The following is a 27,425-nucleotide window of genomic DNA, read 5'->3' as shown; positions in this document are numbered from 1 at the left end:
GGGGGGGGGGGGTTGGTTACAGTCAAGGGGGGAAGAGGGGGTTGTTGTAGACTTGTAGTATCGCCCTAGATGAATGTTGAGTAAGGCACAAGATTCGACTATTATACTGTAAAGATTGATTTAATTGCCAGGATCGGGTCATGCTTCTTTTGGAAATCGTACTTATATCATAGTACGAGTTGGCGCACATGTGTACTAATGGCAGGCAGGCTACGTTGGGTCCAGTACGAATGTTTAATTAAGCTAGTCGTGCCTCAATTACACTCTGCTGGTCTTCTTGCACTGACCATACATTGACAAGCTTCAGGGCAGGTTCAGCTTTAGCCAGTAACTCTTCCCACTGCGTCTTAGTACGTTCCATTCCGTTGCAGAGATAAAGCATCAGCATGTCCATGTCGCATTTCAGCAACGACTCGTTAGTATCCAACAACACTATCCCATTTATGAGTAGGCGCGAATAAGACTGCATCGCTTTGGCAGTGTTAGAAATAATGTTTACAGACGAGATATCGTCCCAGTCATGGAGAACAGACTTAAGGTAATAGATATCCGCGCCTATTTATACTGAGTCAGATTCATAAATATGCTTGAACTGTAAGAAGTGAAGCTTACCATTGACGACTTGGTCAGTGAAGAAGTCATATGCCACTGGTTTGACCTTTGGACTTAATGTGCCAGCGGGGATTCCCTTGATTGTCTCCGGTAGATCCTGTAGGACCAGCTCACAATCAATTTCAGGGAAATCATCAGCAAAGCGCTGTAAATCAACGCCCTGATTCCCACCAATATCCACAATAACTGGCTTTCCTGTAGAAAGGCCTTCTTTCACAGGATATTTCTTATGCCACGGGGTTGAGATGGTTTTATTCCGCATTGTCATATTGTCATCAAAACCCTTCTTCCACACGGCGTCCCTGGTAAATATCGCCCACGTAGTCTCGCCGAAAGCAAATTCATAGGCAGAAGGGGTCTTGCCAATATCGCATGGTTTATTTTTGTTGAGATATTCCCCGATTTTATCTCCGAGATGGAACGTCATGTTGTTTCTACATCCGATCAGCTAGCTTCCTCAGGAGCAATTGAAGAAGCTTGGAAAAGCGCACGTCAGTATGGTACCCCCAAGATTTCCAGGCATACATTGAGCCAAAGTATTCGCATTTGCGATATACGTCTGATACCCAACTTCGTCAACGAATTCTATGGCAATCATAATACGGATCACACGGCCTGGTTCATTAGCTTTATTCCAATCAGACATTGACCATGGCAACCTACATATTAGAGAGTCATGGTATCCAGTTTCCTCAGCCAGCTGTGACACCGTAAACTCTCGTCTTTGCATTCCGTCAACCGCTGGAGCAATCCCATATGAAGCGCTGCAACTAGAGAAATGTTTTCAACGACCTATCACGATAAGAGTCAGTCACATTGTAACCTGGCAACAAGTGAGCCCTACATGAAAACGCTGCTTCATGACGAACATGGTCGGAGGTTCTGTCGCTCGTCGGAGTTGCGAAACGGCATTCTGGATACGGATCCAGGCAGTTAGATCGCTTTCATCATAGCTAGCAACTTCATTCTGGACCAGGGCTGCCAGTTTCTCAAGCTCAGCTTTCCTCGCCATTCTGATTTGTCTCGGGGTCTGGAGAGACTTAATTTCGTTGGAAGAATAGTTACAACTTGATGGAGCAAGAGAGATCAGGTTGAAAGGATACTACTTATAATGGTTTAATAGCGCGATCCATGCTCCGCACATTCAGCAAAGCTATCCAAAATAACCTGAGGATGTTCTTACAATATTATCCACTGTACAGCCTCACATTGTAGTCCAAGGGCCTGTATATTTGTTAAACTTCATTGGTGTGTCCTGTGCTTGGCTAATGGATTACTTATTCGGGTAAAGATATCTAAAGTACGAGTTGAACCATTTTTGCCCCAGGCCTAATACAGTAATATTTACGCCAAGACATCAGGTATTAACGTTCCCCACATCGCCGATCCTAACTTGGTACCGTATGACCGTTTGGCTGTATTCGAACGGCCCCCATTGTATCACTGTCCAGGCTGCTCCAACAAACTCTGGCGAGATTGGCTTGTAGACGGGAGACAGGTATTAACGACTGTGGAGCCTCCACCTTCGAAGAGCAACCTTGATCTGGTTTCTCCTTTTGATTCAGAATGTTGTAATATATTATGTTGTACGGAATCAATTCTCACCCTTATGGAATTGCTAGGATTTGATTGGAAATCAATCCGGAGGTTGATGCTATATCTAAACTCTCAAGTCTACTGTCTTCTGAAGTATAAGCAATCTTCATCAAATTACAACAGAAGATAATGCATGGCGGAAGCACAAGTCCCGAAGCACCCACACTTTTGATTGGCGTAACCCATTCACGCTTCCCCGTTTGGGTTAAGACCGCGCGGTCGCATTTATCAGCCCTTATAATGACTCTAGGAGTTGAAACCAGGCCCATTGTGAAGCTAATTTCATCGAAGTTGTAGATATCTTCAGGTTGGATACCTTTTGATTGTGTGCCTTACTAGGTCGAATTAGGGCTGCATAATCCGCGGGTCTTCGTTTTTTGCACATACCGGCGGGAGAAGGTTCTAGGCTCTGGATGGAACTCCGCATAGTTGGAAACCCAATTAATCGCAAGGTTCTGTTTAGACCGCTGCCGCAGTAGCATAGTCATATTTCATACACCACTGGAACCGCATGAAATCATAAATAGAATCCACTATGGAAGCGATTCTTGTTCGCTAGAAGTCAATGTGTGACTATTTGCGCGCATATCTTTGCGGAATTGGAGGCGATCGCGGAGTGTAGACCATGACAGCTCAAAAACGCGTATAACTGTGCGAATGGAGGAAAATTCACCATTTTGGTAGGCTTTGACTGCTATTAGGACCCCATCCTCTTCGCTGACAGGATTTTGATGATTATGACCCCTAATTGGGGGAACGGTAATAGCTTAAAGTGGGAAGTAGACGTATTGGGGTCGGTTGGTAATTTAGTGGGCGGCTCGCTTCTGGAATACGTTAATCGTTAGGACACCAGGCTCCAAAGCATGTCCTGCCTGAGTTGCTCCTCTTTGAAGAAGAGAGGCGCTCTATGTACGACTCGCTAGCATGGTCAGGGGTGCCTGTAACGTTCCAGTGCAGCGGCTTGTCTAGCAGGAGCTTGCAGTCCCAGTAATCGCAAAGTTGATTGAGACTAGGCTCCTGGCCCAATACCACAATGTAGGCTTAGAGGTGACCGAACTGGAGGAACTAAGCACGAGTCAAAACATTAATGACCAACTAGGACCAGTGCAATGGTGGCAGACGAAATGTGAAAGAGATAAGACAACCGGGGCCAGCCTGCCCTGGGCGCCCTGGAGAGACGACGATTTCGTGAGTAGCCGGACGACAGTGAGAGGCGTTTTGTACGAGATCGAAAAGGGTCTCTCACAGACTATCTTCACAATATCCTTTTTGTCCACATGAGAACTCTAGATGATGATCCCGACATTTTCCATCTCGTTTCGACCATTTCTAGCAATTAGTACTGGTCTCTTCCAGCTCAAATAGACCTGCACAAGCTATAGAAAACCAAGCACGCATCAAGACCTAGGGCCATTAGCAGGAATTGTTACATACAATCATGGTATCACAAATCATAGCCACGCAGTAACAGCAAGGTCGTCCATCATCGGACTGGCTCGATAGTACACAAACAATTGCCAGCGTAGCCCGTGAAGCTTCAGATACTCTCACCAGCCTTCCATAGCAAAAACAAGCAGCTCAAATTCCCCCACCACCACACTAACCCGCGAACCTGACTCCAGTGCCGATGCCCAATTAGGATATAAACCGCTCCGTAAACGGCGCGGGCGAGGGTATAAGACGCGGCAGCGGCATTAATAGTCTGCGCGGGTACACCTGCATGCGATGCCGAAAGTACGCTTGCGACCAATAGCGTGAAATTCTCCACCGCGTTAGCATGCGCCGCCTCATTGCGCTTTAGCATGTCCAGCTGCGCGCGGGTGATCTTGCCATCACGAACGGCGGCCTCGCCGTATTTGGAGAGGTCTTCGCGCGGCGCTTCTTGGTGGTCGATTCCGTAGAATTGTTTCAACGTGCGACTGGAGAGTAGGCCGTAGGCGAAGAAGAAGTTAAAGCCTAGGAAGGCAGGGCCGTAGTTTGTGATTGGGGTGGTGGGGGGTACGGCGCGGAGGCCGAGGCATGTAAAGAAGGAGCTCATTTTGGAGACGTGGAATAGACGTGGGTGGTAGAGTCGAGAGACTGGAAAATGAGGGAAAGAATAGAAGGAGGATGAAAGTGGTTTTTCTGTGCATGTAAGCTAAGAGGGGCACTCCCGTTTTTGATAGGGACACTCTTTATGAACGTACGCCGCCACGTTCCATTCTCCTAGCAACCTTAGACCTCCACCCTCGCTGACTCTCAAGCGGGTGACCCTTGTCGACCCTCATAGGTCCTCATTTTCATAAATTTTTGCGCTTCACCCGATTCAGCTAACTAGTTAACTGAATGTTAACTATGACTAAGAGGTTTAAGTTACGATTACTTCAGCCCTAGTCTCAATACAGCAATATATGCGCCAAGACATCGCAACGCAGATCTCCACATCGCCGATCCTACGGTATGACCATTTGACTGTATTCGAACGGCCCCCATTTTATTACCGTCCAGGTGGATGGAAGGTTATAACTGAGGTCACAGCTGGCCATTTTGATAAATTGACGAGTGGATTGATGCATACTTGCCGTCTATATAAAGAACGTACCTGCCCTCCTTGTCAAGGTCCAAATCCGAAGGAAAAACCAATATTGTATCTCCTAGCAAAGATGACGACTCAATATATTCATCAAGAGGAACCGGAGCATCCAGACGGAGGCTACTCCGCTGGCCAGCTGACGGCTGCTTCAAAGCCTCTTGCATACCACCAAGCGGCTTATTTCCAAACCTCGAGTGAAAACAACACTTCAGTACAGCAAGGTTGCTACAATGACTCCTCTTCTCAATACGAGAAAGAAGTGGCTTGCCCAGAATCGAACATCAATTTTTACGGTGTCGAGGACTACAAATGGAACGCCAAACCTATCAGATTCAAACCGTGCGCCATTCCTCGTTAGTGCAGCCCTTTGATTGCCTGGAATACCAGAACTAATGCGTTCATAGAGTTGAACAAGCTTTGGTGGGGAGGACCTAATGCAAATCCCTTTGTGCGCGCCTGGGCACCCCCACTGGCTCAACATGGCATCTCGAAAGGAGAGTTTCTCAGATTCATCGATGGACTGAACGAAGCCTGGCTTATCAATCCATCACTAAATTACTTTAGTATGGCAACTGGGCTCACTGGGTTGGCTCTGACCTTTGAGCCACATATAGGCTCGGCCTTCGGGGCTACATCATTAGCAGCAACGGCTGCTGCCGCGGTGGTTACGATGCAACGTACAAAAAGTTACTTGAAAACTTGGAACGAGACACTTTTCAATCCCGTCGGCCTACAGGCAAGAATACTCAAAACAGACAGTCTAATGCCGGTTATTGGGTATAAGGGGGGTAACGCATGGGAGCGATATGAACATAATATACAGGGTAGCCAGGAAGTCGAGATAGGGCCAAACAATGATACCAAGGATCGATCACCAGAGAAGATACAATCTGACATTCACAAAATCCTACAGAGAAAACTAGAGCCGATAGGCTCTTATGTCATGCCCCTCACTTTTGATGCTGGCCCCTCTGTTGAAATGGATGGAGTGATGAAGAAGTGGGGTGCTACGGAGGGTAACCGGATTGAAAAGCTGCAACTTAAGATGATGCGACATGGAGAGAAGAAAAAGGCAGAGGAATGCCAAAAAGAGCACCAGACAGCGGAGAACCTACGGACGCAAATCCAAAAGCTCACCAATCTCGGAGAGAAGGAGAGCGTGATAGCGAACTTAAAGCAAAAGCTTGAACATGTTGAAAAGAATATTGGGAAAAGATACGACAAAAAGATCAAAAAGAGTGGGAAAGAGGCGGAGAGGGTTCGTTGGATAGTTATCACTAGCCTTGAGGATGCATCGGTAGAAAGGCTGGGCTATGTTGAAGATTAATCAGTCTCATGTTCTTGCCAAGATGAACAAAATGGTTGATGAGACAGAGTTGGATATCAATAGCTTGATAAAGGAAAGGAAAGAAAAAAAAAAGATGAAAAAGATGAAAATTATAACAGGACACATCGGAGATTCATCGATGACAATAGCAATCTCATGAAAGTCAGGATCAGGATATTTTCTGAAACGTTTTGCTTTGAGCTTTAGCTTCGGCTTCACAAATCACCGGGAGATCTTTCTAGTGCGGATACTGTAGGAAATTCATGCCGATAACCTGGAGAATTGTATAGATTACCTTGGGGGGGGGGGGGGGGGGTTCAGTGTCATTTCAGTGTCGTCGAAACAACAACCTTGAGGCGAAGATCGAAGATATTACCCCACGATAAATCTTAAAGGGTCTGTGCCTCTCCGTCAGAAGGAATGTCACCATAGCATTGAACGTTTCCCAGAGATAGTTGTGGCCATTTTCTTTCTTTTCTGGCATTGATATCCATCGGAGAACAAAGTTGTAAATCAAAAAGTGCTTCATTGCTATCTCGCTCTTAGCCCCAGACTAGCGGAGTTAAGAATGAAGCAGCGCGTATAACGGTCTTCGGGTATTATCAATCTCTGCCGCAGGAGGAATTTCGCCAGAAAAATAGCTCTCTTATTTGGAGATTAGACAGCTGGATATCCAGACGGGTCCCTAGAAAATTGCGTCTTCCAATGTTTTCTTGCTTCGCCAAACCCCTAAATCTATATTTATTATCTATCCACAACTCTCTGTACCAATTTACTCCAACACAGGTACCGCCAATCTAAACACGTTTGTCGGGTCGAACTTGGCCTTCAGTTCTTTCACCAACCCCACCTTCGACCCATACGTCTTTCTTAGAGCTTCCGCCGACGAGTTTGCCTGAGCAGTAGCATTATACAAAGACACATACGCCCAAGGTAATACATAAGTACGGTCGGCCATCCTAGTGTCCTCTGCTATGTGAGCGGCCCACTTCTCCGACTCTGCTTGCAGGCCCTTCTGTACAGTGAACCCCAGAAATTCCAGCATATAGTGGGGCTCCCTAACCGCAAAAACAGAAGAATGTCCTTGCGGCTCCGTTGACGGCCCACGAAGCTGATGAATAGACATCATGGTACCCGGGTCGGGTGGCATACAGGCGAGACTTTGTCCGATAGTCTTGGCAATGGCTGGAGACACACGGCTAACGCTATGTGTGTAGGCAGAACCGGAGGCCGCCAGTGGGACAAGGGCCCCGTTGCCACTAAACCATTCCGGGATGTTGGTGGAAGCGACGGTATTCACCAGGAGAGGACCAAGATTGGCGATTTTCTCGCTCCAGCGTTGGCCTTCTATGATGTCGGCACCGCTCCAGGTGAAGATAGCGGCAAAGCAACGTCCGGTATGAGCATTGAAGGCTATTTGCTGGACTGTGAGTTGCGGTGGTAGCCCTTCAGCATCGAGGAGCCTTTCATAGGCGGCGTTAAAGTCGATGCAAGTTTTAATGATGTTGGAAGATTCGAAAATGATAGCCCCGGCGAGAAGCTAGAAGAAAGTCAAGAGTCAGACTTAATATAGTTAGGTATACTTTACGGTGATGCTTACGCTAGTGAGCGGGTAAACCTTAACTGTGAGGTCAATAATAATACCGTAAAGACCACCAGCGCCGCGGATACCCTGTAGAAGAGATTCGTCGGCTTTGACAATATCCCCTTCGGCGTTTACAATAGTAGCACCGAGAATCTGGTCTACTCCCAGGCCCCAGTGCGAGGAGAAGGGTCCGTACCCGCCGTAAGTGGCCCAGCCAACGTAGCCAACGGACGGGATTGCCCCTGTCGGGGTGGCTAGGCCATCTGCCCAGAGTTTTTTAGCGAGCTCAACCTGGAGGATTCCACCTTGGACGGTGGCGGATTTGCGATCTGGAGCGACAGTGACGGCAGTCAGGGCACGCAGGTCGATAAGCAGGGCATCTTCAACGAGTGTACTTCCTTCCAAATTGTGGCCGCCCACGCGGACGGTGAAGGGTAGGGAGTTGGATCTGGCATATTTAACAAGAGCAGTGACGTCTGTTGGGGACTGCGGCTGGACAATAGCCAGTGGGTTATCGCGACGCGCGCTATTAAACACCTTGCGAGCAGTGGAGTACTCAGGAGAAGACTGGGGGGTATATTTGATCGCGGGATGGCCTTGAAGAAAGGCCTCTAGGGCGGCTAGCTGAGTTGAACCAGTCATAATAGGTAGAGTTGGGACGTAAGATAGTGAACCAGATCTCAGATGCCTGATGCTGATGGGAGTCGGCCATTATATACAGGGTAAAATCTACTTGATGTCTTGGCGTGAATATTACTGTAATAGGCTTGGGGCTAAAATGATTCAACTCTTTACCCGAATAAGTAATCCATTAGCCAAGCACAAGACACACCAATCCCCCTGGCCCCATTTGGGAATCCTCGTGGCTCGATCCACCGAAGCGTGCGTACCCCAAAACTCTGATAACTCAGCAAGAGAATAATCTTTTAATATCTTGAAGCATACTCCGTACATTTTCTTGGCCTGAATAGGAAGGGATCAGGATCACCACGTTTAGGAGTTACACGGAATAGAAAAATCTGTACCATGGATAGTTGTGAATCTGATTACCATGAATATAGCGGAGGAGCACTCACGGTTTATGTGGTGACCTTTCCGTCTATTTTTAATTTGTTTTAAGGTGTCTAGTTCCCTCTTACTGACCGTGTTTGCTGATACAATTCTGATCCCCGGCCACTTAATTCAATATGTGGCTCATCTGGTCGTTAGTTCAGTTAGCGATCATAGTCTTGGCTATGCCTGGGCATCAGCCAAAGAATTCGGCACAGTCAATTCCCTTACTTTCGGCCTCACAGGCTTCAAGGGGACAAGAGTTATTAGAAGGTGCATCTCAATTCTTGTACCCAGCTTAGCACGGGGGCTAATTATTCAAAAGGCAGTGCCAATATTGCAAACCACAGATCCAACGGTGGAAGACATGTATGTCCCTCAAAATACAAACATGGTATGATTTGAAGATGCTTTTGTACGTGTTCTACGCTGAATCAAGTTGTTACAAAAGCCGATGCAGGTCTTTCACAGTTGCCAACGATGCCAACCTTGAGGCCGAGCTTGGTGCCAAGTTCGAAGCTAAGGTCAGGTACAAAGGCTCCGCATAGTGGGAAAGCATGCCCACTACATGGTCACCACCATAAGAGCCAAAATCTTCTGCGGGTATTACCTAAGCTAAATGCAGTGGTTACAAACGTTCCGTAGGATGCCCTGACTGCTCGGCTATATCACGGTCAAGACCGAAGTCGACCCCAGCAAGAGCGACTCCGACTCCGCATCATGGAAAATCATGCCCGCTACATGGGCACCATGGTAGGAATGAGCATCGCTTTTCGATATGTGTCTAAGCTAAATACAGTGGTTACAAACGTCCCGGAGGGTGCCCTAACTGTGCAGCCAGCAAGTCACGAGATAAGTCACCAGACTGTGGTATTCATGGAAGCCCAGAAGAGACTGGAGTTGTCTGTACTTGTACGAATGGCTTCACAAAAGACGCTTCCTACTACCGCGACTTGCCCATCGACGATTCCCCGCCCAATTGGACCATGACGCCCTCTCTGACGGCAAGATCATCGACTAGCCACATCCCGTTCAGTTACTACAATATTAAAAACGGAGCACTCGTTCACTGCGTCGTCGGTTGTGTCAACGTTCGACGTCTACACAGCACCGATAACGGAAATATATTGCGCGGGTTCTACCTCGACAGACTCTTATTCGCCGGGTATCACCTCTGCCACAACAATCTGGCCTGCTACTACGTCGCCGGTCATATACGGTAACTGGGTATATTACACAGAGTCTGTATCGGGGTTGTCAGTATCGGGCGCTTACAATGCTACTGCAGCTGCCAATTCACTAGCAGTCAGCTTTTACACAGCTTTTAGCAGCGCCTGTGCCACTACCGCCTCCTCTACTGTGACAAGCATTATCACGATGTGACTTTATACATTTTCAACCCTTCCAAGCGGGGCAAAGGGTCCGATTACATCAATGGTCGGGCCGGTCACCTACTACGCGTGTTCCACAGAAACAGTTATTGTCGCACCATGGTAGGTCGCTAATAGCGAAGAGTACACAGAGGGGATTGATAATACTGGAACTTTGGAGATTTCAATTGTTGAATTCTTGTACTATCTAGAGTATCTTGGCACATGGCTCTAGTTTACGGCGTACAGATTTGCGCATGCAATTACCATTTCCCTCACCTATGAAAATATCTTACGCGAGAAGAGCCTTAGAGAGATGGAGATGCCTTACCCGTTCTTTAGGGTGCCATCCCTGATCGAGCTCAATTACGGTAATAGTTGGGATAGCGGCGTGGCACTTGAAAAGATGCAAGTGGCAGCGAATTATCAAGAAAGTTATCGTTCATGATTTTCGTGAGCATAGCGGCCGGGCCTGAAGGAGCGGCCTTGGGAATAACAATGTCAGCAGAAACGAGGCAGGCCGTAGCGTACGGGTTACAAGCCGGCCAACTTCTGATGGGATGTTCCAATGGTTCCTCGCGAGGTCTTGAGTAACGTTTTATGACCCTCGGCATGACCCGCGCTAAGGTCGGGTATAACCTGCCTTACCCTCACCCGACCCTCCTTTGTATAAATATTTGCGACGTTTTCTAAATTGGATGGATAGAAGCAATGATTACTTCAATAAATTACTGTTATTTACCGTTGTTTTGGTTAGAAGGATGATTCCTGAAGCTATTAAACTACTGCATAGGCTATAGGAAATTTAAGAAATTCCGATGTATTATTTGGTAGGAAAATGTTAACGTGGTTGTTAGTCGAAGTCGGATTTTGCCTACTGGTCGGACGAACTGGCTGCTTCTATGCCCATCTAGTAAACTTCCTCCTCGAAAAGACACGTAAATATCGGGACCAGAGCAAATATTATGAGAAACCCCAAGCTGAGGAAAACTATACTACCTCACACAGGGGACCATAAATTGTTCCTCCTGTCACTTCCTCCCACCCTTCACTGCCAATGCAGTTGAAGCACCAGAACACCGAGTCTGGATCATACTTGCTTTTGACAGAAGTAAGCCAGTCGTACAAATCACCGTACCAGTCCTGCTTGTAGTCAGGATCATTGCGGTCAGCCTCGTTAACGTAGGCTCCCATGCCAGGCGAAGCATTCTTCATAGCCTTCAGCTTTTGATTGGTAGAGACGTTGAGGACCGACTTCCGTGAGATATCGTTCTCATTCCAGGTTTCGGCAAGTTCCATCAACAAGTAGGTTTTGCGCCATGCCGGATTGACCGAAGTAAGCGGTTCTGACTCGAGAACTTTGCCGCCGCCAATCAGACAGAGTTCCAAGTATGATGCAGTAGGCGCCGTTTCTCCATTCGGAGTGGTGAATATGGTAGTAATAACCTTCTTCAGGGTCTCCTGCTGGGAAGCCAAAGACTTCTTGTCGAAGAATCGGGACGGAAGGACTGAGCTGGTCCCCACAGGACTCAAATGATCACCGCTGCCCTCGAAGAATGAATGCCAATTGGGAAAAACTGTAAACTTCGATGTAGCAATGTTTATTTTCGTACCATTGAATGGGTCCAAGTACTTCATAAGCTGCTCGTTGATCGCATGCTTGCCGGCTTCATAGTCGGTGTTGCTGTTCAGCAGTTTTGAGAAGTTGTGTGAGTAGCCTCTGATTTCACCTCGGGTCCCCATCAATCCGTTACCCGAAAAACCCCCGTCAGAGAGCTCTGGAAACCTAGATAATACACCAGCCATGACTTCATAGAAAGAGGACAAATTCTTTCCCAATGGGGCAAGTTCCAATGTATGCATCAAGACCGGGCGTGTCGGGTATGCTTTAATTGTCGCTGAGACAACAACACCGAAGGTACCACCACCTCCTCCTCGAAGTGCCATAAAAAGATCACTATTCTGGCATTCATTGGCTGTGACCACCTCACCAGATGCAAGGACAACCGTATACTCCAGAACCTGGTCAGCTGCCAGACCAAAATCGTGGCTCACCACTCCATGGCCACCACCTTGTAGGTAGCCACCAATAACTCCAACGGACTGGATTATCGTTAGCTTATATTTTCATGTCCAGGGGGATAAATATACCCTGTCACTACCACCGACGGCGATCACACCATGCTGGTCAGCAACTCTATAAACATCCTGCCAAACATAGCCACCGCCAACAGTAAGCGCGCTTCCAGTCCAATTAGACTTGCACTCGGTTGATGATTTGTATTGTTCTTGGTATCGAATTCCACTCCTGATATGCTTGATCCAGATGGACAAACTGCCGTATCCTTGAGATCTGGCCAACCTTCGTCAGTAGCCGAGCTTCTCACAGCTTCTCACAGAGTACCATTTAGAAACCTTACCTTCCCACGATATCATGACCAGTATTCTTGATCACCAATCTCACGTTGTTACCTTTAGAGAAGTTGATTCCAGCCACAACATCCATCTCATTTGTCGCATTGATGGTGTAGACAGGTGAAGTACCCAGTTCACACGTTGGGTTCAAAGCCGCAATCCCGGGAGTGCAAGTCTGAAGCAAAGGATAGCTGTATCCGACTGGAGAATCCTCTAGAAACCAGGAGTCGGACCAGTTCCCTGTGACATACTCGCAGAGTTGGGAGTCTTCGTCTGCACCGCTGAAACACGGTCTGCCGAGTGGCTTATTGGCAATGAGCTTCCCATTGACAGTTTCATTCAGGGAGTTCCAAGTTGATTCCGATGGCCAGCAGTGGTCAGATGGAGTCTATTGGTGCAATAATTTAGTTCGGCTTTTTCCGGCGGACGGGGAAGGAAAACATACGCATTTGCACCTCGCCAAAGCATTCTGCGCCGCAGAAAGGACAAAAATGACACTGGGACGCATGATACCTGAGAAATTCGTAGATGGATGATTACAAGAACCTCAAATCGGATGGGAAGGGGTTTATATAACACGATTCTGCTCATTGATCTTAGCTCATTGACTGTATAGCAACTTTACTATCAGTGTTTCAATTCAGGGAAGTGTGTCGCCAAGAAATCGAGTGCTACAAAGACCGGCCCCCATTACTAGCCTCGCATCCTAATTAGGAAAGTTGAGTGCCAAGCATTGAGGCTGTGATCGCAAATCGTCTCGAGAGAACTGGAATGACATTGCGAAAGAAGAGGCTGTTATTAACAGCCTCTTCTTTCGCAGAATTAAATTTAGTTCCTGTAGCGCAACAAGGGAGCCCCAGTGGCAAAGATTTTTGAGCTACGTAAAATTACAGTAAAAAGGTGGGAATGAGGGACGTAAGTGTTGATGAAAGTCTGACTTAGATGCTTTAGCATCTCACTCTGGGACAAACACTCTCTGGCAAACACCTTTATATCACTAGGGGCCTGTCATGTGAGGCAGTGGCATATTTCTTCTATATTTTAATATATTGATTGAGAAGGAAAGAAAGGTAGAGGCAATATGTGTATGTCAGTCTCTACCAGGGTACACCATGACTCGATGACATCAAAAAAGGGAAACTCGAGATGAGCATGGGGGCCAGAGTTGGCAGATCGGGTTTCGAAGCGGAGAACAGAGGTATTTGGGGGCTGTTTGGAGGCCGGCTGCATCAAAGTCGAGGGTTGCCATTGGACTGCCTAAAATATACTGCGAAGAAGACACAATTCTCACCAAGACAGGGATGTTTTCTGCTTGTATTAGTGGATTTTTTAAATACTCTCGATCCGAAGAAATAGCGTAAATTATATGACGTGAGATACAGGGAGCTTGTTCAGAAACCAAATAATGGGAAGGTGGGAGGGGTTGGGGGCCGGTTAACTGTGATTTGATTAGTTAATTCTACCGTAGTTAATTAATAAAAGAACCGACCATTCCTAGACTCCATGTTCACACTTCAACTGCCCCGAGTTCTGCCGAAGGTTTTTACTGTTCAGTAATCAATATCTGCAAATGCAAGGCAATCCTAAAAGGCATTGCTGGGAGTGCCACCGGCTAAAATTGGTGTGTGACTTCACTCGCCCTGCATGTAATCGATGCGCACGATCGGGAACCGAGTGCCCTGGGTATGGGGAAACGCCACCCTTGAAAGTGAAACTATTTACACCGTCAAAAACCAAGTCTCGACAACGAAAACACACAGGAACTGGGCATCGAAGAGATGGCCTGGTACGGGGTCACTCTGGCAACCACTACCAGGAGATGCCATTGTCCACGTTTTGCATGAAAACCAATGCACATGCAATACGTGAAGCTACTGAGTACTGTGCGCAATTATACTACTCGAAAGTAAGTCGGGCTCGCCGCTGATTTTTGGACAGATAATGGATGTATCTACCCTCTATTAAAGTTGATCAAGCGGTCAGACTACAACAAGAACATCTATCCCATATCGCTTGAATACTTTCAAAGAACGGTCAACTTCCCAAGCCATATCGGGCTGGGTTTTGTATGCATGGCTCTGACCCACAGAATGTGTCGTTCGCCAAATCACCCAGAGTTCAAGGCTCTGCAAGTCACTCTTTTCAAATACCGGGGCCTAGCGATTCGCTCGCTAAACGACGAAATCAAAGAGGACAGTAAACACAAACAAACTCTTCTTCTGGCTGGAATTTTGAGTCTTCTCCATGTTGATGTAAGTTTGTGTGGAGATACGAAACAACAACATGACGCTTATTTCCTCACCCTTTTTTTAATACGCCAGATTCAACAGGGCTTTCTGTCCACCTTTAGATTACACCTTGAGGGAGCTCGAAGAATCATTATGGGGTGCAATGGCGTGCGCTCGATAATAAACTTGCCTGGTATGATCCCCGTTATTCTTGATTATATTTTGTAAGTACGGATCCACTCGGGATGATTATGAAGCTGACTTTAACAAAGCTTGGTAACTATGGGCGACACATCCTCTCCTACATCGAAACTGCTCGTGGGAACCTTACCAATTGAGGATATCGAGTTCCTAATATCGGAATACGGTGGAAGTGGCTTTGCATTCCGAATGTGCCCCCCACCATTATTGGTAGAGGTTCTCAAAATTAATCAGTTGAGGAATAAAGCATCTCGAGAGTTGGCAGATTGCAAGGACCTCCGGTGTGAGACTTTTGAACTTCTGTGCAGACTGAACCGATTTTCTGCCGAGGAGTGGATCATGGCCAATGATGCTTTGGATGAAGACTTCAAGCACGTGGTGAACATGTTTCAGGCCACGGTTTCCCTCTACTGCATATCCTCTCTTCAGGATTGCAAAATCTTGCCAGAGTCTTTTCCATTGAGCAGCATCTGCCTCACACTGCGTGATCTCGTTTATGAGCTCGTTCGCAAGGTACTCGCGTGCTTCGGCGTTGCTGGGTCCGGATGTCTGGTCTGGCCCCTCATGGTGCTGGGAGTGCAAGCAGTGGGTGATGGGTGCCGAGAGATTCGTAGGTTTGTATGTGAGTCTCTCACAAATCAAGGACTAAACAGTGGTACCTATGCGCCTCTGGCCTTACGGGAGGTCCTTGAAGCATTTTGGGCATCTGGTAAGACCGGTTGGGGGTCTTGTTTCAACAAGCCAGCCATATTTACGGCGTTAATTACGGTGAATTGTGGCGGTATACCATATGCGTAATTGCAACACCATGCTATGAAATTTCCTTTCGTCCCAGCACTTGTAGAGCTTCATTGAAAGGTGAACTTCTTTTTTATATATTATTATTATTATTATTATCGAACTCTCAGAGTTCTGAAAGCTCAAAGGAAATGTCCATTTAATTCTATTCAGACTTCGACTCAGTTTGTCTCTCGTCAGACACTTAGATTGCTATGGGAGACACATAGAATTTTAAGGAAGGAATAAGGGAAAGGAAAGAAGAGTCGGAATATTCAAGTCATCCTTATTATCCTTAGTCCTTGTCCTTGTCAACGGGGATGTAGCCATATTTATGTTGAATAAAGATGGGCCATAAGTCTGGATGCGTTAAGCAGATAAACCACAAGATTAACTAGCCAATAAATAGCAAGATCAATAACGAGATAGATAATGAAATAAATTAATGAGATACATGATGTTGAAGTCCATCCGGAAACATAGAGTAATGACGTACTATGTTGCTTTTAGTTAGTGCTCTGGGGCTTACCGTATCTGGGATTCTGGTGAAGCCTTCCACCGAATCCTTATGTATATGACTAAGTCACTTATCAGACTGTATAGTACGTCTGATAATTATTATTATTATTACACCGTGTGTTATGGGTTCTATAGGCCTTGTACGAACCAGTAGCTGGAGCTCGAAAGGACCTCGCTTCTGCCACTGCACACCGCCTTCTCGCCCCGTTTGTTGACATCTGACCGCTAATCGACTTCCTGTTCTTTAGCGATTCCTTCTTGTTTGTACGGCACGCTTAGATAGGAAGATCCATCTCTGTTCGTCCCATAACATATATATTACGTTCCTGAATATAGAGATGAGTACTTCCATGCTAATTACTTGACGACTTAGCTGACCGACAGATTTGCCATTTAGAAGAGAAACAAAAGCTTTACTATATACAGCTGGAAGGGAATACGAAAATACTTTTAAGTTATACGGAAAGCTAGATAGAAAATTCGTTTCCTGTAGCAATTCTTTCAGTAGACTCAATTTAGTAAGACAAAGTAGTGATTATTTCTCTCTCTTTTTTTTTTTTGTCTTTAATCTATATCTTTTTATTTAGCTTGATTTGAAAGTCCCCTCACCATACGAAAATATTATTGAGCATTTTTCTGGTCATCTTCGGGAGTAGAGACCCTTGCCTGATTATAGCGACGACTTGATAATTTTGGAGCCAAGGCATACAATTTTTCTTCGGCCTTCATGAAATGTCGGGGGTAAATTCGGTCACTTGAGGTAGACCACCCGGCTTGGCAATACACAATTTATTTGGCTGGAGATATCATTCAAGTGCGGCTGAGTAACAGCTAATCTGGGCGGTCAGAGACTGGTCCGGGATCGACCCCGACTGCTCCAGATTACGCCCGGATTGCTCTGGGAGCGATCTGTGAGCAATCAGCACACGCACCAGCGCGCTCATGTCACGAGCAGAAGCTGGTCCCGGAGCAGAAAGCGGCGCTGGCCTAATCCCATTCCGGAAAGAGAAAGTCCTCGAGCTTCCGCAGAAATGTTATTCCATAGTGTGTCACTTTTCGTTGTCTAACATGAGTAATCCGTTCAAGCCGTGATAAAGTGCCACGGTGGTCTGATGGAGTAAAAAATACTAGGAGTATAGCCATGTATCATTTAATCCAGTTGATACAACTAAAGACATCAGCGTCCAGAGTAGAGTAAACACAAAATGTGACCATCTATACCAATTGATGGTGGACAGGATGAGTAGTCGGTTCGTGCAAACAGCGCAAACAGGACAAACATGGCTGCGGTTGTGATGCTTCATTGTCTCCCCGATCTCCTCAACCACAACCGCACGCGCCGACTGCTATCACTTTACGATGCCCGGGACATTGACAACACAGTTATGAAACAGTAATTGAGGGCTATCTCTCCCTCCTCGGTTGCCTCTTCTACGACCGAATCCACCAGTGCATTGAACCCCCCAAGCCTGATTCCTTAAACGGCCTCCGCCGATTTAGGTTGAGCTGAGAAGCTGCGCTTTTACCCGCCAACATGTTCACATTTACGCCATTACTCGGAGCTCAGTCATCCTCATCCAAAGCATCGCAGTCGATCTTGGAACTCGATGGCGGGATCAAGATCCTCGTCGACGTGGGCTGGGATGACACCTTCGATCCTTTAGACTTGCAGGAATTAGAAAAGTACGCTGTCTCTACCTATCCTTGGTCAGATTGTACCGTTTACCACTCATTCAACTAACCGCTTTTATCTCAGACACGTACCCAGCCTCTCTCTCATTCTCTTGACCCACGCGACACCCGCGCACATCGGCGCTTTCGTTCACTGCTGCAAAACCTTCCCTCTCTTCACGCAGATCCCTGTTTACGCCACGAGTCCCGTCATCGCTCTCGGACGCACGCTGCTGCAGGATCTATATGCGTCCGCCCCTCTGGCAGCTACCTTTCTTCCCAAAGCTTCGATATCCGAACCCGGGGCTGCCACGTCTGCTGCATCCGCTGGAGCGACCGGTACAGAAGAAGGGAACACAGATGCGTCCCATGCTAGTCGAATTCTTCTCCAGGCCCCTACTGCCGAGGAGATTGCCCGATATTTCTCGCTCATTCACCCTCTGAAATACTCGCAGCCTCACCAGCCACTTTCTTCGCCGTTCTCGCCGCCGCTGAACGGCCTGACACTCACTGCCTACAATGCCGGCCACACAGTGGGAGGAACCATATGGCACATCCAACATGGCATGGAGTCGATCGTGTACGCGGTTGATTGGAACCAAGCTCGCGAGAGTGTCGTGGCTGGAGCGGCGTGGTTTGGGGGTCCCGGCGCCAGCGGCACGGAGGTCATCGAGCAGCTGCGCAAGCCCACCGCTTTGGTCTGCAGCACTAGGGGAGGCGACAAGTTCGCCCTACCGGGAGGCCGGAAGAAGCGCGACGACTTGTTATTAGATATGATCCGGAGTACCCTGATCAAGGGCGGAACGGTCCTAATCCCTACCGATACCAGTGCGCGTGTCTTGGAATTGGCCTACGCTTTGGAACACGCGTGGCGCGATGCCTCCGCGAATGATTCGGAGGATAGAACCCTAAAGGAGGCTGGACTGTATCTGGCTGGGAGGAAGGTCCACACCACAATGCGACTGGCGCGTAGCATGCTGGAGTGGATGGATGAGAATATTGTCCGCGAGTTCGAAGCAGCTGAGGGAGTTGATGCGACGACGGGCCAGTCGATACAGCGGTCTGCGGGACAGAAAGACGAAAAGGGAGCCGGGCCTTTTACCTTCAAGCATCTGAAGATTGTGGAACGGAGGAAGAAGCTAGAGAAGATTCTGACGGACAAGACGCCCAAAGTTATTTTGGCATCCGATTCGTCTCTAGACTGGGGTTTCGCGAAGGAGTCGCTGCGTCTAGTTGCGGAAGGCTCAAACAACCTACTCCTACTAACCGAATCCTTACACAAGGAAAAGTTGCAGGAAGATCGTGAAGATTCTCAGAGACGGACTCTTGGTAGCATGATTTGGGACTGGTATGAAGAGAGGAAGGATGGGGTCGCCTTGGAAAAGGCTGCAGATGGGGACGCCATCGAGCAGGTGCACAGTGGCGGCCGAGAGCTTTCTTGGACCGATGTGCGGCGTGCCCCCCTAGACCCGGGTGAGCAGATGCTGTATCAGCAATATCTAGCTACGAAGAGGCAACTTCAGGACGCGTCTCAAGCTAGGGGACAAGAAAATCTGGACAACACAGCAGATGCGCTCGACGACCGGTCGAGCTCTACGTCTGAAGATTCGGAGACTGAACAACAGGGTAGGGTCTTGAACTTCACCACTTCTATTGCACACGCAAACCGCAGCAAGCTTGGTCTGAGCGATGAAGACCTTGGTGTTAATATTCTCCTGCGGCGGAAACATGTCTATGATTGGGACGTCCGTGGTAAAAAAGGCCGTGAGCGGATGTTCCCATACGTAGCCCCGCGAAAGAAAGGGGATGAGTATGGGGAATTCATCCGACCTGAGGAATACTTACGAGCTGAGGAACGTGAGGAAGCCGACATGCAACAACGCCGAACCGAATCCCAGACCAAGCTGGGACAGAAACGTCGATGGGATGAGGCTGGATCCGGTGCACGCCGACTCTCTGGTTCCGGAGCGAAACGACAGCAATTATCCGATGGCCAGAGGAGGGACACCAGCGTGGCTGATGACTTGAGCTTGGTTGAAGACGGAGAGGGTGCCGAAGGTGCTGTGGTGTCCGAAGATGAGGCTGACAGCCAGTCATTTGAAGGACCGGCTAAAGCTACCTATGAAAAAGAGACTCTTATGATCAACGCACGCCTTGCCTTCGTGGATTTCCGGGGTCTACATGATAAGCGCAGCTTAGAAATGTTGATCCCGCTCATTCAACCTCGGAAGCTCATCCTCGTCGGTGGCATGAAAGAGGAAACTACAGCATTGGCGTCTGAATGCAAGAAACTATTGGCTGCCAAAGCTGGCGTTGATGTGGGGTCCTCAACCGACTCTGCGATCATCTTCACGCCCGTCAATGGGGAGGTTATCGATGCAAGTGTGGATACCAATGCCTGGATGGTCAAGCTTAGCAACAACCTTGTCCGCCGCTTGAAATGGCAGCATGTTCGGAGCCTGGGTGTTGTCACCTTGACCGCACAGGTCAGAGGCCCTGATGTCGCACCCCCAGATGAAACAACTGATGCGCCCAACAAAAAGCAGAAGTTAGAGGAAGGCGATGCTGCAGCCACTGAGCCCGAGTCTTCCACCGCGACAGCCGACCAGACAAAGTCATCCACAGAGAAACCGGACATGCGTCCTCTATTGGATATCCTCCCTGCTAACATGGCAGCCGGAACGAGGTCAATGACTCGCCCGCTGCACGTTGGTGACTTACGTTTGGCTGATCTGCGGAAACTTATGCAGGGAGCCGGGCACAGGGCAGAATTCCGCGGTGAAGGAACCCTCCTGATCGACGGGGCTGTGGCTGTTCGTAAGTCCGGCACGGGCAAGATAGAAATTGAGGCATCTGCTCAGTCGTCCTATGCTCCTCCTGGACGTGGAGCGGGAAGCTTCCTCGCGGTCAAAAGGAAAATATACGAAGGCCTCGCTGTTATTGCAGGCGGTTGAGCTATCAAATGCGTGGTAAGGAGGTAGTTTATAATTTGTATTGGGTTCTATTTTCACCAAGGATCTGGCGTCTTATTCATGATGATGTATTTATATGGATCGATCTGGCATTTCTACTGGAATTTCTACAGCTATGAATAACTCAGGGTAACTTATACCTGCGCTTTCATATCAACGTCATGATGTAGGCAAACACCGATCGACATTCATGCATCTATAAGGCAATGCAAAGTATTCTAATATATAGCCAGTATACAACAGCAGCAGTGACGATCAAAAGAGGAAAGTAAGAGGTATTAGTCACCTATGTGGTGATGGATGGATGGATGTTTATTCAAAATCATCAAGAGCCCCATAATCACGGCTGAGATCCTCAGCACTAGCGACCTCCATATAATCATTTGTCCGAGGACCTGTGTATTTTCTAATGCAAGGTAAAGGACTCAGCATCGAATTACAAAACAAGGTGAACTTCTCAGGCAAGAACTTACCCTCGCGCAGCTACTATCCACCACACTAGAGCAAACGCAGCAATAAAGGCACCAACACAAATTGCATAATTCCTGCAGGTGTCAGCCACGGACCCTTGTTTTCCGTGCAATTACCGAGGCTTGTGCACTCACATATTGGCTGCCGTCACCGGCACAGAAGGGGGGAAGAACAGCACAGTGCTGATAAACAGGACCCATGTCACGGAGACCCAGTTCAAGAATGGCCCCCAGCGTCCGAGAGTGAAGGGCCCCTCTATGAACTCTACTCGCTTCCGGTATATTTGGTGCGCCATGATCACGGAGATGTAGGAAATGTCTAGGGCTGGGGCAGTGATACTGAAAATTGCGGTGGCGGTTTGGACGGAACCAATCGCAATGCAGTTGAGCCCGATGCTGAAGAGAACGACAAACCAGACGGCGTTGACGGGGGTGTGTGTGTACTTGTTCACCTTCGAGAGGAACCTGTCATCACAAAAATTGTTATGTTGCATTAATAACTCAGGGACTGAGATAATCAAGGAGAGGTGAGACTTACGAGGAGAAGGGCAGTGCTTCGTCCCTAGCAAATGCATAGGCCATTCTGGTGTCCGCTAGCATGGCCGAGCAGCCCGTGAAGAATTGGACCAGGATCGCAAATCCCCACATGATCGTACCGCCTGTTTTTCCACCCGCATTTAGGAACACCTGAGCAGCTGGAAGCCCAGTAGGCGTGTTCATCATGCCTTCAAAGTCATTTAAACAGAAGCATATGCATACTGTGAGAACCCAGCCCATTGCACCAGAGACAAGGACAGCAGTCTGAATGGCCATGGGCCCTAGCGCGGCCGCATCGTGGGTCTCTTCTGACATACTACCCAGTGTTAGTTCTATTGTGGTCGAGTATATGGTGGGGATGAAGGATGATGAAGTACTGTGTTGTGCCATCGTAGTCGGTCATTGTCCATGCGACTGAAATGAACCCGAGGAGGAAGGAGAATAGCTTCGAGCCCCATCCAGACCCATCAGTGACATGGGTGAACACCCAGCTGGCTGGTTGCTTGTTTGGCGTAAAGTAAAGCAAAGCAAGGCAAATGGCGATGGTTGCGGAGACTGGTATTGGGCATTAGTCCGTCTGCAATCGACATGACAGTCGTTAAGGTTATACATACTATTTATTGGGGCGAACCAGAGAATTATGCGGTGTAAAGTCCTAGTAGTCATGGAACATATGATTCCCAGGACGCATAAGAGGACGATTGACATAAAGACGGTGTCCAATGCTGTCCTGAATTTACAGTTAGTGATCGTTTGACAAAGGCCGAGCTTGGATGGGATGCATACGGGGAGTAAGAGTACTTGCCGTCAATCAGGTCCGAGTTCATACTAGCGCAAGCGAGGAGCATCTGACTGACGGTATATGCGACACTAGACACCCCGGCAGTCTGTCCCAGGAGATTACACCAACCCTGTACCCAAGAGAAAATCGGCACCTGCTCCGCAGGAACCACATGCTTCGTGACGAAATACATGCCTCCAGCGGTGGGATAGGCTGAGACCAGCTCGGCCACAGAGCTTCCAATACATAACGCCATGCAGGAGCCTATGAACCAGCACCATACCGCTGTTGCAGGTCCGCCTGCTGCCAAGGGGGCTCCAATAGTAGCGGGCACGGATCCTAAAATACCTAGGATAGAGATGGCGTACGAAACGGTGGACCACTTAGAGAATTCTCGTTTCAATTCCTGGACGAGATTAGACCCAAGATGTGACTGTCGAAGGCGGGGCGCGGGGGGAGTGATACCTGCTTGTATCCAATCCGAGCAAGGAGAAGCTCATCATCGTTGGGGGTGTTTGCCATTGTTTACATCCAAAGTGCTACATCAGACAGAAATGTTATTCTACAAGTCACGCAAAAAAAAAAAAAAAGATGGTCTTGATATTGCCGAGAGCAGTGGGGGGTATATGAGGAGTAGAGTAGTAATAGAAAGGGGAAGAAGCGGTGGAGGTGGGATGTCGATGATGAGGCTTATCAAGATCCTCCTGAACTGATAAATAGGAATAAGCGCTGTGTATCCCCCTATGTATTCCGCGCGAGATATAATTTATAAAAATTACCCAAAAGAACCCTGTCAAACATACAACGCCCCTCGTCTACCACAGTCGAGCTGTATAGTTTGGATATGCTTGAAAAATAGCCGGAGAAACACGTGCGCGGAATCTCGGAACAACGTAAATCCGCGGCGGATGTTGAGAGGTGGTCATTGTCCATTCGTGGTAAACTCCAAGCAATACCTGGTACTCATTCTATATTCTTCCTCCTCTCTCCTTTCTCCCTCTTCCTCCTTTTTCAATCCCTTCACGGGCTTTTGGGAATGGTCTTACTTTAATATCCCCATCCCCTTCCCGTTGTTGCGCGCCATTTCGGTCCTTTTAACGCGTTATGAAGCAGCATGGCCGACCCGTCGATGTATCACGCCCTGGGTCAGGGATCCAATCCCGCTGAAGACCCTTCGAATCCTAATCGAATGGCTCAGCAATTTCCTCCAACTGCTCCTCCGCCTACTGGTTATCCTCCTGGCGCAGTACCTCCCCAGCCAGGAGCTGTATATGGCCAACCGTCTCCGAACCAATGGCCCGCATACGGTTCCGCTCCTCCAGAACCACAACAACAAATACAGCCTCCTCCGCACGGTCTTGCTCCCAATCCATTGTATGGCTATGGTGCGGCTCCCCAGGCGCCTATGGGCGCTCCTGTGGACCCAACGATGGCGGGTTTGACATCCCAAATGAGTGGGTTAGGCATAATGGGAGGTGATGGTGGGGCCCATCGCACTGGCAAGAAAAAGCACCGACACGCGCATCATGATATTGGAGGCGGCACCGCTCCGGCGCCGCAGGAAATGGCGCCTTCGACCTCTCAATTCTTGAATACCGGCTTGAACCAAGCTCCTCGTCCGATCTCTCCTGCTGCTGCCGCTCCAGCTGTGGGGGGTGTCGGTATGGGCATGGCTGCCCAGCCCGGAATGCCCTCGACCGGCGCAGGTTCCGTATCTGCACAGGGACAAATTGACCCGGAGCAGATTCCCAGCATTCCCCGATCGCGCGACATCCAAGCTCAATACTATTTCAACCATGCCTACCCAACAATGGAACGTCATCTACCACCAGCTGCCGCTATTCCATTTATAGCCCATGACCAAGGAAACTCATCTCCTAAGTATGCGCGCTTGACGCTAAACAACATCCCTTCCACATCTGATTTCCTTTCTTCTACTTCACTTCCGCTGGGAATGATTCTCCAGCCGCTTTCCCCCCTCGACCCCGGCGAACAACCGGTCCCGGTGCTAGATTTCGGAGATGCAGGCCCACCACGGTGCAGACGATGCCGTACATACATCAATCCCTTCATGCAGTTTAGATCCGGCGGGAATAAGTTTATCTGCAACATGTGCACGTTCCCGAACGACGTGCCTCCGGAATACTTCTGCCCTGTCGACCCATCGGGGTACCGGACGGACCGAATGCATCGTCCAGAGCTGATGATGGGAACAGTCGAGTTTTTGGTCCCGAAGGAATACTGGAAGAAGCAGCCCATTGGCCTCCAATGGCTGTTCTTAATTGATGCAACCCGGGAGTCGGTCCAGCGAGGGTTCCTGAAGGGGGTGTGCAAGGGAATTCTAGATGCCCTATACGATACGTCGGATAACCCTGAAAATGAGCGGCGGATACCAGAAGGGTCGAAGATTGGTATTGTTACTTACAATAGGGAAGTGCAATTCTACAATCTCAGCGTAGGTTCCCGGGTGGTCCTAAGTTCTCGGTCGTGTTGCTGATATCGGTCTAGGCACAACTTGACAGCGCGCAAATGATGGTGATGACGGACCTCCACGATCCATTCGTGCCGCTGAGTGAGGGTCTCTTTGTGGATCCTTACGAGTCCAAGTTTGTTATCCCCAAGCTTGTGTTCGGCGGCGGCGCCGACTAACAACTTCATAGGGACATCATCACATCTCTCTTACATCAAATTCCTACGATATTTTCCCATGCTAAGGTCCCCGAGCCCGCATTGTTCCCTGCGTTGAACGCTGCCCTGGCTGCCCTACAGCCCACCGGAGGTAAAGTTATCGCCTCTGTGTGTAGTCTTCCACAATGGGGTCCTGGGGCACTCTATATTAGAGATGACCCCAAGGCGCATGGCACCGATGCGGAGAAGAAGCTGTTTACGACAGATCACCAGCCTTGGAGAGATACAGCTGGCAAATTCGCCGAGGCTGGAGTCGGAGTGGACATGTTCATCGCGTCGCCTGGCGGCACGTATATGGACGTCGCCACTATGGGTACGTTGATATTGGCAAGCGATTTCCGTCGTAGCTATCACTAACAACATCCAGGGCATATCGCTGAAGTTAGTGGTGGGGAGACCTTCTTCTATCCGAACTTCCACGCCCCGCGCGACATCCTGAAGCTCTCGCGAGAGGTCGCCCATGCGGTGAGCCGAGAAACCGGATACCAAGCACTGATGAAGGTTCGCTGTTCCAACGGGCTGCAAGTTTCTGGGTACCACGGCAACTTTGTGCAACATGCGCTCGGGGCGGACCTCGAAATCGGCGCAATTGACGCGGATAAAGCAATTGGTGTTCTTTTTAGCTATGACGGCAAACTGGATCCCAAGCTGGATGCGCACTTCCAGGCCGCCTTGTTGTATACGTCGGCTGATGGTCAACGCCGGGTGCGCTGTATCAACGTTGTCGCAGCGGTGAACGAAGGAAGCTTGGACACGATGAAGTTTGTCGACCAGGATGCGGTCGTGGGTATTATCGCCAAGGAGGGTACGTTAATGCCTGTCCCATGGCATAATGGAATCAGTGGACTAACTATGCTACGAACAGCGGCTTCAAAGACGCTCGACAAATCCCTCAAGGATATTCGCGCTAGCATTTCGGAAAAGACAGTGGATATCTTCAGCAGTTATCGCAAGAGCTTCTCCGGATCGCACCCTCCGGGTCAGCTTGTTCTGCCAGAGAACCTCAAAGAATTTTCGATGTTCATGTTGAGCATGATCAAATCACGGGCATTCAAAGGTAAGGGGTCTTCCGCTGTTCCCCGGGAGATGGAGAGGGGCTCACGTAACACTGGCTGTAGGCGGGCAGGAAGCCTCGGACCGACGGATCCATGACATGCGGATACTCCGGTCCATTGGGTGCACAGAATTGTCCCTGTACCTATACCCACGCATTATTCCCATCCACAACATGCAGCCTGAAGATGGCTTCCCGAACGAACAGGGACATCTTCAGGTCCCACCGACCCTTCGGGCAAGTTTCTCGAAAATCGAAGAAGGCGGGGCGTACCTGGTGGACAACGGACAGATGTGCCTGCTGTGGTTGCATGCGCAAGTGTCGCCGAACCTTTTGGAGGATCTCTTTGGGCCAGGACAGACGTCCCTTCAGGGACTGTCCCCACAGACCTCGTCGATCCCAGTGCTCGAGACACATCTGAACGCCCAGGTGCGCAATTTGTTGCAGTTCTTCTCGACGGTTCGAGGGTCCAAGGCGGTGACGATCCAGCTGGCGCGACAGGGACTGGATGGAGCGGAGTACGAGTTTGCGCGGATGTTAGTGGAAGACCGCAACAATGAGGCCCAGAGCTACGTGGACTGGCTGGTGCACATCCACCGGCAAATCAACTTGGAGTTGGCGGGTCATCGCAAACGTGAGGATGCCTCCTCCGAAGCATCCCTGACCAGTCTGGCCGGGCTACGGGCCCCCTATTGGTGATCAGGCGGAGGGGAAGGAAGAGTATGATCTACGCCATCTTTTTGGTCTTTGTGCCTGTAGTCCTTGTATCCGCTTTCAAACTTCTTTTTGGGGCCTGTTTCATGTCAGGAGAAAGAATTACCCCGCTAGTATACCACGCAATTTATGTTCTTGGACTACTTGTGCCCAGAGTTTCTTCCCCGCTAGTACGTTGTAAGTGGGCTTGTCTGGTAGACGAGGGGGGGGGGGGAGGCAGTCCAGGCCCGTAGTGGTCTAGAACCTGAGGAGAAAAAGAGGCAAAAACCACGAGCCCCATTGGGGT

The 27,425-nt window shown here is 48.9% G+C and overlaps 9 protein-coding genes across 9 annotated transcripts; 4 read left to right on the top strand and 5 right to left on the bottom strand.

Annotated features, from left to right (window-relative positions):
• Positions 1–238: 238 nt before the first annotated feature.
• Positions 239–1,624, bottom strand: BDV59DRAFT_196086 (S-adenosyl-L-methionine-dependent methyltransferase; the record flags this gene model as incomplete). The annotated part of the gene is made up of 5 exons (XM_073692667.1): positions 239–555; positions 613–1,046; positions 1,104–1,227; positions 1,329–1,404; positions 1,457–1,624. The coding sequence occupies 5 exons, from the start codon at positions 1,622–1,624 to the stop codon at positions 239–241; spliced, it is 1,119 nt and encodes a 372-aa protein (XP_073543754.1).
• Positions 1,625–2,998: 1,374 nt separating this feature from the next.
• On the bottom strand, positions 2,999–4,407 carry BDV59DRAFT_187665 (MAPEG family protein). Its single transcript, XM_073691260.1, has 2 exons — positions 3,455–4,407; positions 2,999–3,377 (listed from the first exon to the last, which is right to left on the bottom strand). Exon 1 carries the CDS (start codon positions 4,244–4,246, stop codon positions 3,746–3,748), a length of 501 nt encoding a protein of 166 aa, XP_073543753.1. The 5' UTR covers positions 4,247–4,407; the 3' UTR covers positions 2,999–3,377; positions 3,455–3,745.
• Positions 4,408–4,850: 443 nt separating this feature from the next.
• Positions 4,851–6,107, top strand: BDV59DRAFT_196084 (uncharacterized protein; the record flags this gene model as incomplete). Its single annotated transcript, XM_073692666.1, has 2 exons — positions 4,851–5,133; positions 5,185–6,107. The coding sequence occupies 2 exons, from the start codon at positions 4,851–4,853 to the stop codon at positions 6,105–6,107; spliced, it is 1,206 nt and encodes a 401-aa protein (XP_073543752.1).
• A 728-nt stretch (positions 6,108–6,835) lies between these two features.
• BDV59DRAFT_124358 (D-lactate dehydrogenase) lies at positions 6,836–8,345 on the bottom strand. The gene is made up of 2 exons (XM_073686867.1): positions 7,708–8,345; positions 6,836–7,647 (listed from the first exon to the last, which is right to left on the bottom strand). Exons 1-2 carry the CDS (start codon positions 8,332–8,334, stop codon positions 6,880–6,882), a joined length of 1,395 nt encoding a protein of 464 aa, XP_073543751.1. The 5' UTR covers positions 8,335–8,345; the 3' UTR covers positions 6,836–6,879.
• A 2,757-nt stretch (positions 8,346–11,102) lies between these two features.
• BDV59DRAFT_205702 (FAD-binding domain-containing protein) lies at positions 11,103–13,035 on the bottom strand (the record flags this gene model as incomplete). Its single annotated transcript, XM_073694687.1, has 4 exons — positions 11,103–12,215; positions 12,264–12,465; positions 12,533–12,915; positions 12,973–13,035. 4 exons carry the CDS (start codon positions 13,033–13,035, stop codon positions 11,103–11,105), a joined length of 1,761 nt encoding a protein of 586 aa, XP_073543750.1.
• Positions 13,036–14,617: 1,582 nt separating this feature from the next.
• BDV59DRAFT_196081 (uncharacterized protein) lies at positions 14,618–15,754 on the top strand (the record flags this gene model as incomplete). The annotated part of the gene is made up of 3 exons (XM_073692665.1): positions 14,618–14,779; positions 14,858–14,979; positions 15,028–15,754. 3 exons carry the CDS (start codon positions 14,618–14,620, stop codon positions 15,752–15,754), a joined length of 1,011 nt encoding a protein of 336 aa, XP_073543749.1.
• A 1,835-nt stretch (positions 15,755–17,589) lies between these two features.
• Positions 17,590–21,034, top strand: BDV59DRAFT_187654 (cleavage polyadenylation factor subunit CFT2). The gene is made up of 2 exons (XM_073691259.1): positions 17,590–17,935; positions 18,009–21,034. Exons 1-2 carry the CDS (start codon positions 17,787–17,789, stop codon positions 20,875–20,877), a joined length of 3,018 nt encoding a protein of 1,005 aa, XP_073543748.1. The 5' UTR covers positions 17,590–17,786; the 3' UTR covers positions 20,878–21,034.
• Positions 21,035–21,103: 69 nt separating this feature from the next.
• Positions 21,104–23,252, bottom strand: BDV59DRAFT_124306 (amino acid permease). Its single transcript, XM_073686866.1, has 8 exons — positions 23,149–23,252; positions 22,689–23,089; positions 22,517–22,632; positions 22,280–22,457; positions 21,904–22,218; positions 21,501–21,830; positions 21,369–21,440; positions 21,104–21,301 (listed from the first exon to the last, which is right to left on the bottom strand). Exons 1-8 carry the CDS (start codon positions 23,203–23,205, stop codon positions 21,208–21,210), a joined length of 1,563 nt encoding a protein of 520 aa, XP_073543747.1. The 5' UTR covers positions 23,206–23,252; the 3' UTR covers positions 21,104–21,207.
• A 387-nt stretch (positions 23,253–23,639) lies between these two features.
• Positions 23,640–27,294, top strand: BDV59DRAFT_187651 (Sec23/Sec24 family protein). The gene is made up of 6 exons (XM_073691258.1): positions 23,640–25,138; positions 25,192–25,289; positions 25,344–25,684; positions 25,739–26,176; positions 26,237–26,428; positions 26,490–27,294. Exons 1-6 carry the CDS (start codon positions 23,798–23,800, stop codon positions 27,122–27,124), a joined length of 3,045 nt encoding a protein of 1,014 aa, XP_073543746.1. The 5' UTR covers positions 23,640–23,797; the 3' UTR covers positions 27,125–27,294.
• Positions 27,295–27,425: the final 131 nt, after the last annotated feature.

The sequence above is a fragment of the Aspergillus ambiguus genome, assembly GCF_047715705.1.
Source record: "Aspergillus ambiguus strain CBS 117.58 unplaced genomic scaffold BDV59scaffold_48, whole genome shotgun sequence".
NCBI lineage: Eukaryota > Fungi > Ascomycota > Eurotiomycetes > Eurotiales > Aspergillaceae > Aspergillus > Aspergillus ambiguus.
Note: the sequence above shows the minus strand (reverse complement) of the source record. Positions and strands in the feature narration are given on the sequence as shown.

Coding starts and splice junctions, on each gene's coding strand:
- BDV59DRAFT_187665 (XM_073691260.1), bottom strand. CDS start 4,246: ATGAGCTCCTTCTTTACATGCCTCGGCCTCCGCGCCGTACCCCCCACC.
- BDV59DRAFT_124358 (XM_073686867.1), bottom strand. CDS start 8,334: ATGACTGGTTCAACTCAGCTAGCCGCCCTAGAGGCCTTTCTTCAAGGC. Junction 7,648..7,707: donor AGGTTTACCCGCTCACTAGC/GTAAGCATCACC, acceptor ACTTTCTTCTAG/CTTCTCGCCGGGGCTATCAT.
- BDV59DRAFT_187654 (XM_073691259.1), top strand. CDS start 17,787: ATGTTCACATTTACGCCATTACTCGGAGCTCAGTCATCCTCATCCAAA. Junction 17,936..18,008: donor GACTTGCAGGAATTAGAAAA/GTACGCTGTCTC, acceptor CTTTTATCTCAG/ACACGTACCCAGCCTCTCTC.
- BDV59DRAFT_124306 (XM_073686866.1), bottom strand. CDS start 23,205: ATGGCAAACACCCCCAACGATGATGAGCTTCTCCTTGCTCGGATTGGA. Junction 23,090..23,148: donor CTCGGATTGGATACAAGCAG/GTATCACTCCCC, acceptor AATCTCGTCCAG/GAATTGAAACGAGAATTCTC. Junction 22,219..22,279: donor GACTACGATGGCACAACACA/GTACTTCATCAT, acceptor AACACTGGGTAG/TATGTCAGAAGAGACCCACG.
- BDV59DRAFT_187651 (XM_073691258.1), top strand. CDS start 23,798: ATGGCCGACCCGTCGATGTATCACGCCCTGGGTCAGGGATCCAATCCC. Junction 26,177..26,236: donor GGGTATTATCGCCAAGGAGG/GTACGTTAATGC, acceptor TGCTACGAACAG/CGGCTTCAAAGACGCTCGAC. Junction 26,429..26,489: donor CAAATCACGGGCATTCAAAG/GTAAGGGGTCTT, acceptor CACTGGCTGTAG/GCGGGCAGGAAGCCTCGGAC.